Here is a 17,848-nt window from a genome sequence, read left to right on the forward strand (position 1 = left end):
GTGGAGAGAAAAATCTGTGACACTCAGCTTCTACTCAGTCATTCAGCGTAATGAACAAGCAACACAATACTGTATCATATAATCATGTATATGGCATATAATTGTTCACATTCAAATGGCAAACAGTGGTTTCATGTAACATGCATTTTGTTCATTCCTTTGTACAATTTATGCCTTTTCGGTAGCTATGCTGGCTCTGTGGCACACTGAAAGCCAAAGAATATAAAGTATAGTTTAAAAAAAAAAAAGAAGAAGTCCATCTCCTGGCTCATTCAGAGTACAGGATGGCTCTCTGAACATTCAAGTCTTATTTATTAAAGCCATCTTCTCTATGAAGAATAAATCCTTTTGATATTTTCAAATTGGTACTCGCTCCCCTCATCTTCTAATTATGAAGATTCATGTGAACAACGGGAAGAAGATGAAAGATTATAAGAGTGGTTGTTTGCTGCAATGTGAACCGGCTTTACGGCTGCGGGTGCAGGCTCAGTCCCTCTTGTAAGATGTGGTCGGTGTGTACCAAACACTCGACCGCAGGGTTTCTCTCTGGACCCAAGATGTCATCATGCAATGCTTTACAGTGATTATGGTAGTGTACCTCTCCCATTATACCTTCACTCTGCTACCACTGTTTTGGCTTGTTTGCCCATTGAATCTCAGTCATATACATCTCAGCCATAGCACTGGAAAGTATGTACTGCAGGTCAGCTCTAAATAACATTCTTTCCATGCAATAAAATACTCTTCCACCTTAAATGTGCAGTAGGCATTGAGGGTTTAGATTTGAAACAGAAGGCAAACTGAGTTTTTGCCATGAAGGCCTCATTTTGCACACATGTTTCTCTATAAAGTTGCAAGGAAGTATATTGTTTAGTTCTTGCACAGAAAGTACCAACTCATTCTACCCCATAGCTGCATCATTTCACCCCGCATTAAACAAAACCAAAACAATTTTTGGGCTGGTCTCAGTAAATCTTTCTCCCCAACCACTTATCACAAGTTGCAAACCAACTGCCATTAGTGGTTTTCTGTAGGGTATATCCCCCTACTTTATGGCAAGTTGGAAAAAAGTAGAGCAGCAGCATATTACTGCAGAATGATGGGTTCTGTCACCATAGTTACAACGCAGGAGAGGATTAACCTTGTACAAACAATTTTCACCCCCCTCATGTTTAACTCAAACAGTGCTTTCAAGGTTGGAATTACAGTAGCCGAAAACTATATCTCATTCTTCCGCTTTGGTTGCGGATAAATATTGACTTACTCTGTAATGTCCGCAAACATGTCATTTGTTATTTGTGTTTCCAAGAAATTGCTTGTGTAAATCCACATCACAAAATGTCATTTGGTCCTCCACCTCAGAGAGCTCCATCAAGCTGAAATCAGCAGTCCAGCCAGAGGGGTGCTGGTGACCCTCGTCTCTCTGGGTTTGATGAATGTAGGCTGTGCCAACCTCCGACAGCAACTAACAACTTTGATGTGTTCAGCTCAATGAAGCGTCGCTTCTCTGCCCAGCTATATATATGGAAAGGGGATGCATTTAAGGATAGACTTGTAGACCACAGGCATAATGGGTCTCTCATTTAGGTTTGGGATGCCTGCTCAGACGCCCTGATCACATTCGATAAGGAGAACCTGCAGGATGAGATGGCATACATCGTGGAGAACGACATCGTTGTGGCTGCACTCACTAAACAGCTGCACAGTCTGTCCGGTAAGCACAGCATTTATGATTAAAACATGAAGCCCCGCACAGTAGCAGAGCTCTGTAAGACCTCTTGATTCCTGTTCCATCTGCTTAATGGATGCTGAGTCTGGCAGCTAATGCCACCACATTTATTCCATCCTATTCCCCAGGTTGTGTTTATTTGTACTCTCTCCCGGTGACTGTTTTTAAAGACAAGTTAAGCTCTTGGAGCCATCCATGTTTTTCCTGCCTTTTCAATAAAAACCTCACATTTTGGGAACTGCAGAGCCCCAGCACCCTCTGAGGACACGTGAAGTGGTCCAGTGACCTATTTAAAGTTGCCATGTGCTCCCAAGCTTTTGCCACCTCTTAAGACACCAAAGCGCTGACAGTGTATAGTCCTGCGTTGCTGTTAGACATTAGACCAACTTTTGTGAGGTTCTCAAATAAAAACTTAACTCTGCTACGTGCTTGACAGTTAAAGTGCCATATTTATAAACAGTTTTCAACATTTTGCACCAAACAACGGATGTGTGGTTACAGCACGTTTTTGCCTCATGTGCCTCCCATTTGTCCACTTCTCTCTCTCCTCTCATTTTAGCCTTGGTGTTGTTATGCTCAAGATGCACTACATGAAAAGTATGCTCCTCTACCAGCTGTTTTCAATGTAACCCTGCTCTCCAATCACTGAAAACCCATATTTGACATCCGTGTTCAGGAACCAGTAGCCGTTCTGTGGATGGGTCCCACTCCAAGTCGGCATGAGCCAACGCAGCTCGGGATCCTTTCATGTTTTGCGATGACCAGCTGCCGATATTTTAGGAAGATGGGCAGTTTTAGTGCAAAATCCAACAAGCTGGCAGCATGCGCAAAGTGTGGCGTGGTCTGCTTGTAGATAAACACTATTAGTCAGTGCAATGTGGCAGGCCAAGACCATTAAGAAGATTGTCAGATGTGAACTTCGGCAGCTACCATGTGCCAGGGAGGAAAACCAGCAGTGTTTTATGAGGTGGTTTATAGATCTTCCACTGCTTTAGCTGCAGGCAAACCATCTTCTCATTTTTTCTTTTTGAAGGAAAAAGTGGCAAAGTACTGATTTAGATTGATGATACATACGCAGGACCTAGATTGATCCCTTTGTTGTGAGAGAGTCACAGCAGTTGCCGTTTCATTTAAAGGAACACTGCTTTATTTTCTTTCCCACTGCCTTTGTAGTGACCAGTTTTATGTCTTTGTTGTTTGTCAGATAATGTGCAAGTTAAGTACAGGTCCAAGGTGGTGAAGTATAGGTGGCCCATGCCCCACCACACAGCAGACTCCATCCCATGGGTCCAGGTCACGTTGGCCAGCGGACAGACTCTTCAGACCAAGCTGCTGGTCAGTTTGATTCCATCACATAAACTCTGCTTGTCCCTCTGTCCTTCTCCTTTTTTTGGTTTTTACTGTTTTCCTTTTTTCTCATCTGTTTTTCAGATTGGTGCCGATGGACCAAACTCAATGGTGAGAAGGGAATTAGGAATACCCACAGTCAAATGGAATTATGACCAGTCTGCTGTTGTTGCTGTGCTACACCTATCAGAAGTGAGTATCACATTCAACACAGGCATACAGTGTGATTCTTAATACTTTTTTATAATGTGTATAATTTGCACACAAAAATATTTAAGCAAGCATTATTGTATGTTACTGAGTTCATTTACTCTTTGTTTTTATTATTATAGTTATTTTAATGTCACTTCTGTCAGCATGCAGAGAACAATACACCCACCCAGCAGCACCCTTTATAATATTTTGTTTTTATGTGCAATACATGTAATTGAAATATAGCTGTACAATGCCAAACAATTTTAGTATAAAATTTAATTTGATTTAATTTATGCCTTCGACAGCCCACAGAGAACAATGTTGCATGGCAGAGGTTCCTCCCAACAGGACCCATTGCTATGTTACCGGTAATATATCTACATCATTTACTGTGGTAGTAGTTGTTGTAAAATGTCAATCTATCACATAAGCATTTGATGAAGCTTCAGCATCCATGCTCTGTGCTCCGCAGCTGTCGGACACAGAGAGCTCTCTGGTGTGGTCAACCAGCCATCGGCTCGCTGAGGAGCTGCTGGAGCTGGATGAGGAGAGCTTTGTCGACGCCATCAACTCTGCCTTCGTAAGTCTCGCTCTATCCGTTAAACAGCTGATGTTGTATTTACGTTCAGATCTGTCACTAGGCAACATTTGTGCAGCATTTTCTGTATTTGTGTCTAGTGTACTGTTTGTGGCAGGGGTTCTCCATAGACTTACGCACATGTTGAGGTGTTTCCAGTGACTCACACAAACAATATTGTCATTGTTTTGGCCAGACTTTATACAATACTAATATTTCACTCCGGGAATGATATACCTATCCATTTTTTTTTTTTATGTTTGGAGAAACTCCTTTTCCCAAGCTGGCTATTTTTACTGGGCCTGCTGATGGACGGGGTCAGCATGGTTGAGTCACGTTTGGTTTCAGGCCTGGTTTGCTAATTAAACCTGTGGTCTCCCAGTGTCGACCATTACTGCATGGAATGTTTTTCAAACAGAGCTAATTCAACTGCATAGCCTGGCCGGCATCTTCTTTTAATTAGCCCAGCTCCCGAAGCCCTGCCAAACCAGTTAGTTAGGGAGGGGAAAAAAAGCACTTTCGTTGGCCTGGAGTTCAGCTTTGCTCCTATGTCAGCTAATTTCTTTGTCCACTCAAAAGGGATAATGTCTGTTTTCTCTCTCTTCTGGCCATTTTTCATTCTCTCTGACTATGTCTCTGTCTTCTTGCCTGTCTGTGTGTGTACTGACAGTGGAATAATGAGAACCAGTCAGAGCTGATTGAGACGGCTGGCTCTCTTTTCCGTGGCGCCCTGTCGACCATCATGCCGTCTGCAGGTTCACCTCGACAGCTCCCTCCAAGTGTGGCAGGGATCGGCCCAAAGACCCGAGTCATGTTCCCACTGGGCATGGGTCACGCATCAGAGTACATAAGGCACCGGGTGGCTCTGATTGGGTAAGATAGTGTGCAGAAAGTATTTGCCTGCACATGATATCATATGAAATGAGAGATTAAAAAAGTCCTAAAAATCATCTTGAGTAAATGTTAGTGCTGTTAATTGTTTACGTATTTACATTCATTTAATCTCTTGCTTCACAAGTACGGGAATGACTTTTTGTTTTTACAGTGTGCATAAAAAATAGCCCACCATGCAGTGAGTGTGTTTGGATAGTGGAGGATATGTTTGCCTTTGCAGGGATGCAGCCCATCGTGTCCATCCTCTGGCGGGTCAGGGAGCCAACCTAGGCTTTGGGGATGTGGCTTCCCTCACACAGCTCCTGAGCCAGGCGGCCTTTAACGGGAAGGACCTGGGTCAGTGAGAATTCTAAACAGACACGAGCGCTGCAACTATAGCACAGTGGTTTCTCCTAAGCTCTTTTCCGTAACCCCTGCTGAAATGCATGCTGTTGATCTGAATTATAAAAAGCATCAGCTTTTCCGGCAACATTTATTTGATGTTTTTCTGCACATTCTGCCAGGAACTGTATGTAAGTTGCTTTTCATAAAAATGGAAATTCTGTTATGAGATATTGTGTTTATTTTTCCGTCTGTTAAATGTCCTGAAATCAAAATAGCACCATGACTTAATGTAGAAAACATATGACAGACATGCACACATTTAAACTAAGTCCACAGTTTTAACCCCAAGTCTTTGTTTGTTTGTGCAGGAGCAATGCAGCACCTTTTAGAATATGAAACTGAGCGTCAGCGGCACAATCTGCCCATGATGGCTGCCATTGACCTCATGAAACGCCTCTATTCCACTAACTCTGTTCCTGTGGTTCTCCTACGCACCTTGGGTCTGCAGGCCACCAACATGCTCCCAGCACTAAAAGTAAGCTCCCTCTCTTCTAGCCTCTGCTTCCAAACATGACCTCCTGTACATCCCAGTGAACCTGGCCACCACTCAGATAATATCAACCACCTGTCAAACCTAAACTCCGCCTCCACTCTGTACTCACTCTCCACCCTCCTTTCTGATTACACAGAGCTTTACTTTAGCGGTGTCTATAATTTCCAGGGTTCTGAACCTACTACTATGGCATCTAAGTTTAGCCCCAAATTTAGTGTTACCAAAAGTGTGTGGGTGGGGTGCAGGGCTGGCCCTGGGGCAGCGGACAGCGGTGTTGGCTTGTGTTTTCACACCCCTTTTATTACCGACCACTCATGTGAAAGGGCTTTATTCCCTACTAAGTGATTCAGACCAACACAACTGTAACTGGTTGTAAAGGCATTTCACTATGGAGGCGCAAAGTTAAACGGGACATCTTTTCCATATTAAATGATGTGATTTCACTGGTTTTACAGGTCTTGTATAGAGGTCTGCAGTGCGGCTCATTTGTAACAGGCTCTTAGCAAGTACGATTCAAAGGTTACAGTTTTTGAGATGATGTCTCTTTTGCCTCTGCAGGAGCAGATCATAGCATTTGCAAGCAAGTGATGGATTCATCATGCAGTGGTCGTTGATGGATCTCCAGTGACTGTTTAACGGCTGTAAAAAAAAGTTTGACTGTAAAAAAAACCTAATATAATAAAGATTTATTTTACTCTATTGTGATTTTTTTTCCATGTGTGCTTTGATGCATAATAAATCCACTTCAAGAAATAGTGCACTACTTTGCATTTGTCCATAGCATATTGTAAGATATCAAAAGCACAAGGATTGTTTACTTTTACTATTACTACAATTCATAGACATATATTACATATTACATACAATTCAAGTACAGCACCTTACTATGATATGTGAAGCACTTCCTTCTGAGGAAACTGTAGACTGTACAGTCATGGATAATATCATACACAAAGTTAATGAGAAAGACTGTTGATCCAACTAAGTGGAACGATACACAAAGCATTTTTGATGTTTTATTAAAACATACATGTATAGTATACACTTATTCCACTGGATTTAATAAAAACAACAATGTACATATTGTCAGTCATCAGGTTATTCATACTGATGAACATAGAGGCATTTCTGAGCAATTGTGCAGCATAAAGTTTTCGCAATGTAGAAGCCGTTCCTGTCAAAGTATTTCACTAATATAAGTTTACATTATGTATATACAGCAGTAGTTATTGAACATGTTGAATACTGAAAGGACAGCAAAGGCATGGCTTAGAGAGCAGTTACACAGAAAGTCCAAGAGTTAATATTTGATGAGGATATTTAAAATACTCTACATTAGATAAAACTTTCAGTAATTAAATATTTGTACAGTTCACAAGAAAAATGACAAACAGAATTCAATATTACTAATGTTTTTGATCAACCAGCATCAAGTGAAGGACTCATGGGTGTCTTAAACTTTTTTTTTTTTTTACATAATTTCTGTTTACATTTTTGTTGCATTTAATAGCTGTAAATGATGTTGTTGGATGCAGTGTCTTCCCTTGAGAGGTTTTTCTTTTGCTGGTCTAAAATACAGTTCAGACCTGAGGCCCCTGCAATTTAGCCGTGCTTGATAAGGTCTTTTCCACTCTAGACAAAACAAACAATAATGGCTGAACTTGAAAAATACAGGCATGAACCTCATACTTGTAAAAGCTGTACAACACTTGTCTGTGAAAGGCATCTCCCCACAGCGCTCTCTCTGCCCCCGAGTGACAATGAATCCAACACTAGTGATGAGTATGTACAACTCTCTCATCGACATCAAAAAACCTGATCACGTCTTAGCTACAATATCTGCAAATAAAGTGTTATGTGCAAAGTTGAAGAAAAGAAGCTGTGTGGTTTTCATCTGCTCGATTTCCAATGATGTCTTGACGATGAATTAGGGTCCTGTATGATCATTTACTGCTGGAATTAAAAAGAAGTTAAAGTTAGTTAGAGGTTTTCAACTGTACTGTACAGTGCACACCAGGACCACAGTAAGCACCAAAACACCATGACTGGTTGTACTGCTTCTAAATTCCCCTCTACACACTTTACAGGTAGGTGAAAAAGACATTTCAGATCAGACACCCATAAGGAATCAAAAATGTAAACGTTTTACAAAAATAAAGTCAGCCCACCAGTTATGAGCTCAACATACAGTAGAAATAGCTGGCCTTATAAAAATATAGTGATTTCTTTTTCAACAGTTCTCGGAGTGTTTGCAGGGTGCTGAGGTTGAGGAAAAGAGGAGGGGCATGATGGGTGAGGGAGCATGGTGGTGGGACCGGGTGTGTCTGTGAGGGGACGGGCTGATCAGATGGGTGGATGGAGGAAGGGACACCCCACAGTGACAGACTGTCCCTCTCAGTGCCGGCTGCTGCGACAGCAAGCTGTCCTTAGTGGATGTTGAGGTTTCTGAAGTAGTCAAAGGTTGCCCCCAGGGCCCAGCTTGTCTCCACGTTGTTCACCTTCTTGGCGAGCTGTTGAACAGAGTGAGAGGAGGAATTCCATCAAAACCACAGAGACGCAAGAATTTCCAACACCTACTGTCATGCAGATTGAAAATTGTTGTAATCTTGTGAAATACTGCACAGCAAGAATGTGAAGGTTTGTCGTGCAGCCTTTCATATTGTGTATTCCTTTGACTCCCACATTCACTGTCCACAGTAACCTGGCTCTGATTTGCTCACCTGCAGCACAGTGTTGTCCTTGAAGCCAAAGCCCTCCTTTAGCAGACAAGTGATATATGTCATATCCATGCAGAGGAAGGGGCTGATAGCACGGTATTTGGTCATTTTGTTGCACACTGTGAACACAAAAAGCCACAGGTTTGAGACATGACATTAACACAGGTTTCACACACATCTGACAAAAAAGCATTTGTTGCATCATATGATAGAGACACATTCCATGTATGAACAAAAAAAAAAAACACCTCTTCTAACCCCTGTGCTACATGATTAAAAGATGACCTTTCTGTTTTGTCTGGCTGAATAAACAGGGAGGTGTGAGGAGAGTGGCTGAGGGTCAGCACAAGGCTGCGGGTGGGTGGCGGTGCCTAGTACAGTGGATGTGTGTGTGTGTTTGTTTCAGCATGTGTCAGCCCCCAGGTATTGTGTGGCTGTCAGGTGCCCTCCTGCTTGGGCCAGACAGACATCTTCAGCTCAGCTGCCAGCCCAGCCTGAGCCAGACTTGTTCCTCAAGACCATGTGACAGTGTTCTCACAACACAAACAGCTTTATATAACACACCAACTCATTCCTACTTGCTATAAATCTGGTTCTACACGGACATTACAAGTGTCACAAGGTTGAACTGATAAGCATGGTGTGTATCGGTAAAACATACTAAAATCTTTTATAGTGACGTTAACATACATTTACTCGAAAATAAACTACATTTGTCTTATAATCTGCCTCCATAACACATTTTAGCAAATAATCGGTTACATTTTACTGTTGTAATAAATTCTTTTTTGACAGGATAAGGTGTGCCAATTTGGCGCCATCGTACAGAGTGTTTTGTGCAAAAACAAGCTAGTGCTTTTACTTAGAGCATGGACTGTTTTGCATGAAGTTTCAGTGGCTGACTGATATATATATAACTTGTAAGATTGTTGGTTTCATACAAGTTTATCCAACCCTAGAGAAGATAACATGTAACTCTTACCTTCCTTGGCTCTCTTCTTAAAATCCCTAACTTCAAGCGAACCTCCTCGACTGCCATCTGTGCAGGAAAAAACAAACATGCAATTTGAATACCTACTTTGTGAAAAAGATGATGATTAGCATGAAAGATAATAGCACTGGAAGGTGACTCTTTGGTCTGTGCCCACTCACCGATGAGGCCAGACTCCACAGCTCTGTCGAAGTAGTAGGAGAAAGCGTAGAACACACTGCTGCCCTTCACCTCGTAAGGCTGGTGCACTATTCCCTTGATTACCTTCATCACCTCATAGTAGCACAGCTTATAGCCTGCATAGCCTGAAGAAAGACAAGGTGAAAGATGTAGTTTTGTAACAGAATAATTTAACTAAGTGATGAAATATGTGGAGTAACCAGTCAGTTAAACTTGCATGGATGGAATACAATCGGAAGAGTCTGGAGCCTCAGTTTGAGGTCAGCCACATGTTGAAGCTGGGGGCTCACCAAGGGAAGCCCCAGAAAGACAACTTTCACACAGTCCCATGATTGGCACAGTTGTGCCGGCAGTTGTACCGGCAAAACCATGTGCTGACAAGAGCGGCAGTTAGCGCTGTCTATTTTTACCACATAATTGTGAGCGGTCCAGATCAAGCCGCTCGTTACACAAAAAAAATAACAACTCAGGGACAAGCCCAGCATCTTTTGGCTACTTGACTGTGGTATGGGAGTGACTGCCTTATTTGTGAAGTTAACTGACAGTTTTCTTTTCGTTTAAATACAAGGTTGACTGCAGTATAATTGTTCAAGAGGGAAAACAGAGAGAGAGAGAGTATGACAAAACATGTGTTTGGCGCCAAGGTTACAGGAACTTCAGCGGACAAATGTCCTCATGTGAGACTGTATTATACTGTACTCTATTGTTTTCCAGAGAAAAGAAAGGAATGCTGGACCCAAGGCACTGGGAAGGCAATCAAAACCTCAAAGTGCTTTTATCTTACCGTCTGGAATACCGCTAACTTTGTAGCTGGTTCCTCCAAAAGTCACATCCTCTCTGAACTTTTTTGGGAGGCAGGAACTTGTGAAGACTTTCCAATCAAGACCTGGGAAAAACAAATAACTGTTTGCCATTTTCCAATGACTGCATTTAGGGAAAGAATGAGTGCAAGAAGAAGGGTGATAAAAGGTACTAGATACTCTACCATCAGCTCCTAGTGCTCCGAGAGTTGCCAGTCGAGCCGCGTACAGTCCATTTCCAAGGTAACTACGGGATTGTCACATACAATTATGGTAAGTTTTTAGATAGATACATTTTTTTTACTCTACAGAATAATAATAAGTGAATTTTCATAGGCAAAATCCATAGAGAATATAGCATCTTTGTTATTTACCTGTGTGTGTAGAGTTGGTATGTATGGTTAAACAGGTTGAATCTTGCAATGTAACTGGAAGGAGCAGACTGAACCGTTTTCTGTTGGATAAACAACATACATTTAGTTGTGTTTTTTTTTGTTTTTGTTTTTGTTTACAACATTTCTAAATAGCTGTATTTACTACATCAAATGTTTAATTCACCTTTGACTTAGGAAGGAATGTAATTTGTGTAGATCCTCCACCCAAATCCAGGATCCCCACCGTCCTCCTTGTGTTGGAGTACAAGTGACCTGTGGCAAATAAGCACAAAGTTACACTCATCAAACTGAATGAAGGAAAGTTGCTATTCACCATCAGTACAACAAACAGCATACTGTGTGATCCTGTGTCTTCAGTTTTAGTTAGAATGTATTCTTGTTACAGCCACTGGTGTCAGATTGATGCATGCTTACAGATAAAGTTTTGCCCACCAAGAGGGAAAATACATTATTGGTTTAGAGCTTAAGGTTGTTGTTGTTGTTGTTTAAAATAAATGTGATGGTGCCATAGATGTGTGAAAAATGTGAGGAAATATTGCTTGGTTTTGCAAACTGAGTGGGGCCAGTGATTCAAGCTCATAACCTCAGACAGGAGACAAGAGTCTTTCACTGCCAGACTTCTGTGTACACTGGAGCCTCAGATATGAGCCTCCTAACCACTAACACTACCATAGCAAAACACAAGCAATGTCTTACCTGTAAGGAAGTTCACTGTGACCCAGGCGAGGATTCCTAAAAGAGCACATGGGTGAAAATGTCTGCATTAGCAAAAACCTGAGAGGTGATTACAACTGGCCCATGCTAAAGTTTCCCATTCAAACATACTCAAGCTCACATAAATAAACTGGAGATGACGTTTAGTCATGTTCTCCTTCATTAGGCTGATATTAAAGTACCAGTGTTGGTCTAACATGTAGGATTGCAGACCAGCCCAGGTAATTACAATTGTCTCAGATGTCAAGTTATTGCACTCATAAAGTGAGGATAATGAATGGCACATAGTTATGATGAAACACAACATAGTGAGGGTGTCTTAATGAGTGATGTGGAGGATCGCACTAAATTATTGGGTGTGGGACAGCGACTCACACTGGCATATTTATTTGTCTCAACGATGTAGTAACAGACCTCTTGTAAAAAGAATTATGAGAGCAGCACTGTTTGATACATCTTCAGTGAATGAGGCAGTAAAAACACCTGGCCAGACAATATCTCAGTCAAAAATCACCAAAAGTATCATTTTTATGTAGAGTATAATGTACACAGCACAAACATGTAATAAAAGATAACCTACCTTCATTTGTTCCGTTCATGAGGGAAACACTGTTGTTTGGCACAAAGAACGGGGACTCATCAAATACCTCTCGTACCTGTGGAAGACATGTATCATCATTTCATTTGAATTACCTACTACCTATGTCTTAAAACAATGCCATCACACTAAATTACACAGCCATACACTCTGCTCCAGACTCTGGCAGTCAAACTGTTCTGTTTTAGAGTGACAGATAACTCAACCACAAACATGGCTGGAACAGAAGCCTGGATTTAATACTTTAAATGACAAATATGGTTACTCCACACAACCCCACAACAGCTGTTTTTTTGCAACATGATAGCCACCAAACGGGCAGACTTGCTGCCTTCTCTTTTTTTCTGTGACACTTGTAAGCACTTAGTGGTTTCTCATCCCGTTCCTTGGCGGGACGGGTGGTGTCTGTGCCAAACTGTCTGAGGGCAGAGAGAAAACGTGCTTCACCTCCTTCAGAAGAGTGTTGGCCTTGTCTTCAGGCAGCAGACGCAGACCCGCCGTGGCCTTCAGGACCACCGGGGTCCTCCTCCACTCCTCCTCTGGGACTGTCTTCTTGGCAATCTTCAGCAACTGTCGGATGGTGTTGCCACCCTGCAGAAGAGACAGCAATCAGTTACAGGCAGCAAAATTAACATTTGCGGCCAATCCGAAAGCAGAGAGAAAGACATATTTTAAAATCAAACAAATACATGTATTAAAGTCTTGTTGAAGTCAAAGGTAGGTAAATACAGCAGACAGGAGTGGGCAGTAGTGACAGCATCAGCAGGACGCATTTTTGTAATTATAATGTGTTTACATCACATGAGCCCAACCCAAAGAAAATCCCAGTGGTTTGGTGGTTTGCAGACAGTGAACAACTCCCTAATATACGTGATAATTAATAATAAGTGATGGTGTAAACATGCATACATACCTCTTCAGGGTTGTCTTTGTAAGCAGACAGTCCAGGCTTCACTGCATGGTACATTTCATTGTCCAGAACTGGCAGCTCAACTAAAAAAGAAGTCAGTATACAGATCGTAAACCAGAGAGGTAACAGTATAACATTTGAGGATATACAAAAAGAAACTTCAGTATATGTAATTGCATAGTTTTTTTTGTTTGTTTTTTTTTGTTTTTACAACACGTGATATTTAGACTGCAGCACTTCACCTACATCCTGGTTCAGTTTCAGAGGTCTGCTTCCTACACAGTTGAGTCAGACAGGCAAATTAAATGTCCACCTTAGCTACTTTTAGAAACTGTATTGCCCATGCACTTTGCTATTGCGTGTTTGTCCTTACACCACTGAGTGAATGACCTAACAGCAGGCAAACAGAGTGGGAGCCAACTGCATGTGCAAAGCCCTACTATTGGTTTACAGAGGGAGGGAAGGAGAGAGAGAGAGAGTGGTGCACTTACCAGGGTCTTTCTGGATGAACTTATAGATGTGGATCCTGGTGCCTGTGCTCCCAGCGTCAAACATGATCCCATGGAAAACCCGACTCATGTTGACGGGGGAGGAGGCTTCAGGGACTGGCTGGTAAACCTCAGGTGGGTGATAAGGCTCAGGTGCAGGATGTACGACTTCGGGCACCGGGTGGAAAGCCTCTGGAATGGGGGGGATGACTTCGGGCGCCGGGTGGAAGACTTCGGGGATCTCGGGGTAGGTCGGCACGCCGGGCTGCGAGACTTCACGCACCGGGTTGGAGACCTCAGGGAGGAGGTTCTCCGTGTTAGCGGAGTGCTCCCGGTAGCGGTAGAAGTGGGGGACGTAGCGGTGGTGCCGGTAGTAAGTCGCCTCCGCTATGAGGCTCCCAGCCAGAAGCCACACGGATAAAGTGAGGAGCAGGCTCGGCGTGGCCATTGTTTTCTCAGCCGTAGAGAAGAGACAGCTGGAGTTACTGAACAGAAGGCGAGCTGAGGAGAAGAAGCCTTGGTGGATGCTGGAGTTAAAGACTGAGAGAGGCCCTGACGAGAGAGCAGTGGGGATGGACAGAGGCAGAGTGGATGCGGTGCACACTCAGGACTGTCCGGTCATCTGTTTACAGTTTATAAAGACATAAGGGCTTGGCATGGGGCCACACCGAGAGCAGCCATCCACCAATCCTGTGGCGGTCCATCCCAACTCCATCAGGAGTCCCCCCTCCTGTGAGCGGAGCTGGAGACGGACTACCTGCCTACCAACAGCTTTTCCCATCTTTTTTTTTTTTTTTTTTTTTTTAAGAGGAGGAGGAGAATTATTTTTGGCTATGTTTTTCCCCTCCTCATCTTTACTGGTTACTCTGGAGCCAAAAAAATCTCGTAGGAAAGGAGAATGGGGTTTATAAAGAAGTCAAAATGAATGGCTATGAATGGTCCACAGTGAAGAAATTCAAAAGAAAGGGTCTTAAAATACTTTTTATGAGTGTATTTAAGACTTGTATAGTAATCTGACTCAGAGATTCCTTCACCCTACAACTCTTTGGACTTTCACAACTTGACAAGTGCTCGAATTTGGCCACTGCCTAAATTAGGCCCCCCTCCCTCCCACAAGCTTTTCCCCTTTTTTTTTTTTTTTTTTTTTTTTTAAGAGGAGGAGGAGAATTATTTTTGGCTATGTTTTTCCCCTCCTCATCTTTACTGGTTACTCTGGAGCCAAAAAAATCTCGTAGGAAAGGAGAATGGGGTTTATAAAGAAGTCAAAATGAATGGCTATGAATGGTCCACAGTGAAGAAATTCAAAAGAAAGGGTCTTAAAATACTTTTTATGAGTGTATTTAAGACTTGTATAGTAATCTGACTCAGAGATTCCTTCACCCTACAACTCTTTGGACTTTCACAACTTGACAAGTGCTCGAATTTGGCCACTGCCTAAATTAGGAGTCATGTAAGTTTCTACTGAGTAGTTATAAAGGGAAATTTGCAGAGTTTTCACATTAATTACTGCAGTTTTATAAGAAGCAAATCAAATATTAAAATTTTCCATTTTCTTCAATTGGAATAAACCTTTACTGGTGCTGGTGAGTGATGCTCTGTTTCAATATTTTGGGGCTTTGTGGAAAACAAAATAAATAAATTACAGAAACTCAAACCGAGGTCCGTGAGACCTTTTGAGACTCATACTAGAGAGAATGTATTGTTTTATTATGTATTACCACCTCTACTAACTACTCATGTTCAGTAGCTTGAATGAATCATGCATGTATAATAAAAATTCTCTCGCCCTCCTCTTCATGATCCTGCAATAATCACCACATTAAATCCACTGCAGCAGTTTCACCAACCTTAAAAAATGCAAATGTGACCTGCACTCCAGCTGGCATAAAACTTAAAAGAATGTTAGCAATCATCTCACTCCCACTCATCCCTGTGTTAACCACAGCCTTTCCAAGGGAAAAATATTTGGGCAGCAAGGCACGTTTCACGAGAGAATGCATGAAAAGCATGAGTGGCTGTTTCTCCGCTTTAGGTGGGTGTTTGGCACAGCATCATGAGCCATGCTGTAGTGTATCACTTAATGCTCTCTCATGTAATGTTCAGAGTTACTGGCTTTAACTGCAGGATGCAGAGACATCCAACAGCAGTGGAGCACAGGGGCACATCAACTCCAAGACCTTACATGAACTGAGATTTGTACTGGGCTGTGATATTTTTCACCCACTTTGTATCAACAGAAAGACGACAGAGATCTGAAAGACAAGGCGCTGGTAGTCTAGAAATTCAGGTATCCCTAGGGAACTGACCCCGTCCCAACCCTGACTTAACATGTGCTTACATGAAACTTTTTCACCTCATGCAGCAGGCGGCTGAGGCAGAAAGCAAGCTGACAGTCAGCCTATCCAGAAAGGTAAGGGGAGGACAGAGGTCCTGCAGACAGGCACAAAAAGTGCAGGAAGTCCACAGAGAGGACAATGTGGGGAGGGTGGGGCTTGGCACCAGCGTCCACCCACCATGCCACTCCACTCCCAGGACACTCTACTGTGCAAAGCTCTGTTCCAACACTGTAATTTGGACTAAAAATATTGGACTTTCTTTCCTCCTTCCTTTTTTCTAAATACTGTGGCTACTTTTTTCAATCCTGTGGCTCACCAGAATGGTCGTTTGCCCCTATCAAAGCATACATGTCCAGGACCTCTCACTGGCTAGTGCCCATAGATCTCTTGGTTGCATGTTAACAGTGTGATAATGTGACTAATTAAATCTGAATAAAAATGTCCTATAAGAAATTTTAAAGAGGTCATGTTTTGTCTGCAATATGTGTTTCAATTTGAAATTTTTGTCAGTTCTTTTCTTGCTGTTACTGTTCAGACACATCCTGTGGTTAATATAGCAATTAATACGGATAATGTTCAGTGTTTGGACAGCTGCAATCCACCTCAGGGCATTTGGTGCATGAATCATGTTTTAAACTCACACCTACTTTATTTTGCAATTATAATATGATGCAATAGGATCTCCAAGAAAGATTTCATTTGAATTTATATTTTACAAAAGAAATTTTTATCATTTTTGAATATTCCCTCTAGAATAACATACAACAAACTAAACTACTGAAAAATCTATATGTTACCAAGGATGTTAGGATGCGTACTGCTACTGTTTAAATTGTATGTAAACTGTCCCTCTACAACATGACACAGCACATTACAAGCACAATGTTTGAAACAAGAAGTAGTTTCAAGACAAGGTTTGGTATTTTGTTTCAAGTTAACTGAAACCGTAAAGCATGAAAAGGGACCCCAGCTTTGTAATCTACACTGTCCAATATATCATTAATATGCTGCAATGTTACCCTCAGGAATGCCATGTTTGTGGGTGTCCTACCCCAAAAAGTCCATTGAAGAGACCCAAACCTTGTCATTACAATTCCAGTGATAATGACAGCTTTGAAAAGCTCAGGGTTATTTCAGTTTTCTCTCCTCACTGTCATAGTAATTACCTTTAAATTTAGTCTTCAAACTCTGTTCATGATGCCAGAGCAGAGAGCGACCCTATATGATTCAGTTTACAGTAGCTACACCCAACACTTTTGCGATATCTACTTTTTCGTTTCATGAATAATCTACATGGTCACTCTCAGACTCCTGCAGAAAGTTGAACAAGATGATGGGGAGAATTCAGTGGTTTGGAGCTTGAATCATGACCTGAGCTAACTTTACATTGTTTCTGTTGGATGGGCTTCTTCAGAGATGTAAGCCAACTGCATTTACGTTGATCTTAGTGGTTTTCTCATAACTACAGCAAAAAACAACTGTGGACATGGCAGCAAGTAACACATAGTTCTTTTCAGGACAACATGGACAATGCTGCTGACAGAAGCCAAATGTATCTCATGTCATCATGTGGGAGGAGATCAAGTGCAAACAGATCCTGTTTGATAGAGCCCAGCATGAGAAGGCTGTAATTACAAGACAAGTACAGCCATTCTGTGTCAGTCCAGAAGTTGGTGAGCATGAACAGACATGTGTATTTTATAATCTGTCACAGTCATTGAGTCGTTGATTAATTAAAACACAGAACTGCCACCAAGTTAAAAAAAAAAAAAGCAATAGCTGTTGGTAAAGCTTTAGTGATGTCCCTCACTTGTAAATCGCTTTGGATAAAAGCATATGCCAAATAAGTAAATGTAATGTAATGTAAAATGCTAATAAGGGAAAGAGTGTTAATTAAAACAGTTGCATTAAGCTGGTGATAATTTTTCAGTGAGTGAGACAAACTTGAAAAACAGTCCAACAGTATTCTGAATGTTATTAGTATTCTAAGTTCATTAATCAATTACCCAACAGACAGAAACGTAATTGCCAACACTATTTACCAGTGATGGATAACAAAATGTTAAACATTTGTTGGTTCCTGTCTCTCAAATGTAAGGA

At 41.8% G+C, this 17,848-nt stretch overlaps 2 protein-coding genes across 2 annotated transcripts in view; one reads left to right on the forward strand and one right to left on the reverse strand.

The window, feature by feature from the left end:
- coq6 (coenzyme Q6, monooxygenase) overlaps positions 1–6,316 on the forward strand; it is an 11,384-nt gene extending 5,068 nt beyond the window's left edge. The window contains exons 4-12 of the mRNA XM_022750524.1: positions 1,588–1,714; positions 2,934–3,064; positions 3,161–3,268; positions 3,577–3,639; positions 3,744–3,851; positions 4,519–4,721; positions 4,963–5,078; positions 5,435–5,601; positions 6,178–6,316. Coding sequence (XP_022606245.1) covers positions 1,588–1,714; positions 2,934–3,064; positions 3,161–3,268; positions 3,577–3,639; positions 3,744–3,851; positions 4,519–4,721; positions 4,963–5,078; positions 5,435–5,601; positions 6,178–6,207 — 1,053 coding nt within the window. The 3' untranslated portion in view covers positions 6,208–6,316. The remainder of the gene's footprint in view (positions 1–1,587; positions 1,715–2,933; positions 3,065–3,160; positions 3,269–3,576; positions 3,640–3,743; positions 3,852–4,518; positions 4,722–4,962; positions 5,079–5,434; positions 5,602–6,177) is intronic.
- Positions 6,317–8,025: 1,709 nt separating this feature from the next.
- On the reverse strand, positions 8,026–13,860 carry entpd5 (ectonucleoside triphosphate diphosphohydrolase 5). Its single transcript, XM_022751035.1, has 13 exons — positions 13,416–13,860; positions 12,928–13,007; positions 12,462–12,605; positions 11,997–12,072; positions 11,399–11,434; positions 10,866–10,954; positions 10,682–10,761; positions 10,493–10,554; positions 10,292–10,393; positions 9,489–9,632; positions 9,319–9,375; positions 8,340–8,455; positions 8,026–8,129 (listed from the first exon to the last, which is right to left on the reverse strand). The coding sequence occupies exons 1-13, from the start codon at positions 13,858–13,860 to the stop codon at positions 8,046–8,048; spliced, it is 1,515 nt and encodes a 504-aa protein (XP_022606756.1). The 3' UTR covers positions 8,026–8,045.
- Positions 13,861–17,848: the final 3,988 nt, after the last annotated feature.

Source organism: Seriola dumerili, unplaced genomic scaffold, assembly GCF_002260705.1.
Source record: "Seriola dumerili isolate Sdu_G_001 unplaced genomic scaffold, Sdu_1.0 BDQW01000149.1, whole genome shotgun sequence".
Classification (NCBI taxonomy): domain Eukaryota; kingdom Metazoa; phylum Chordata; class Actinopteri; order Carangiformes; family Carangidae; genus Seriola; species Seriola dumerili.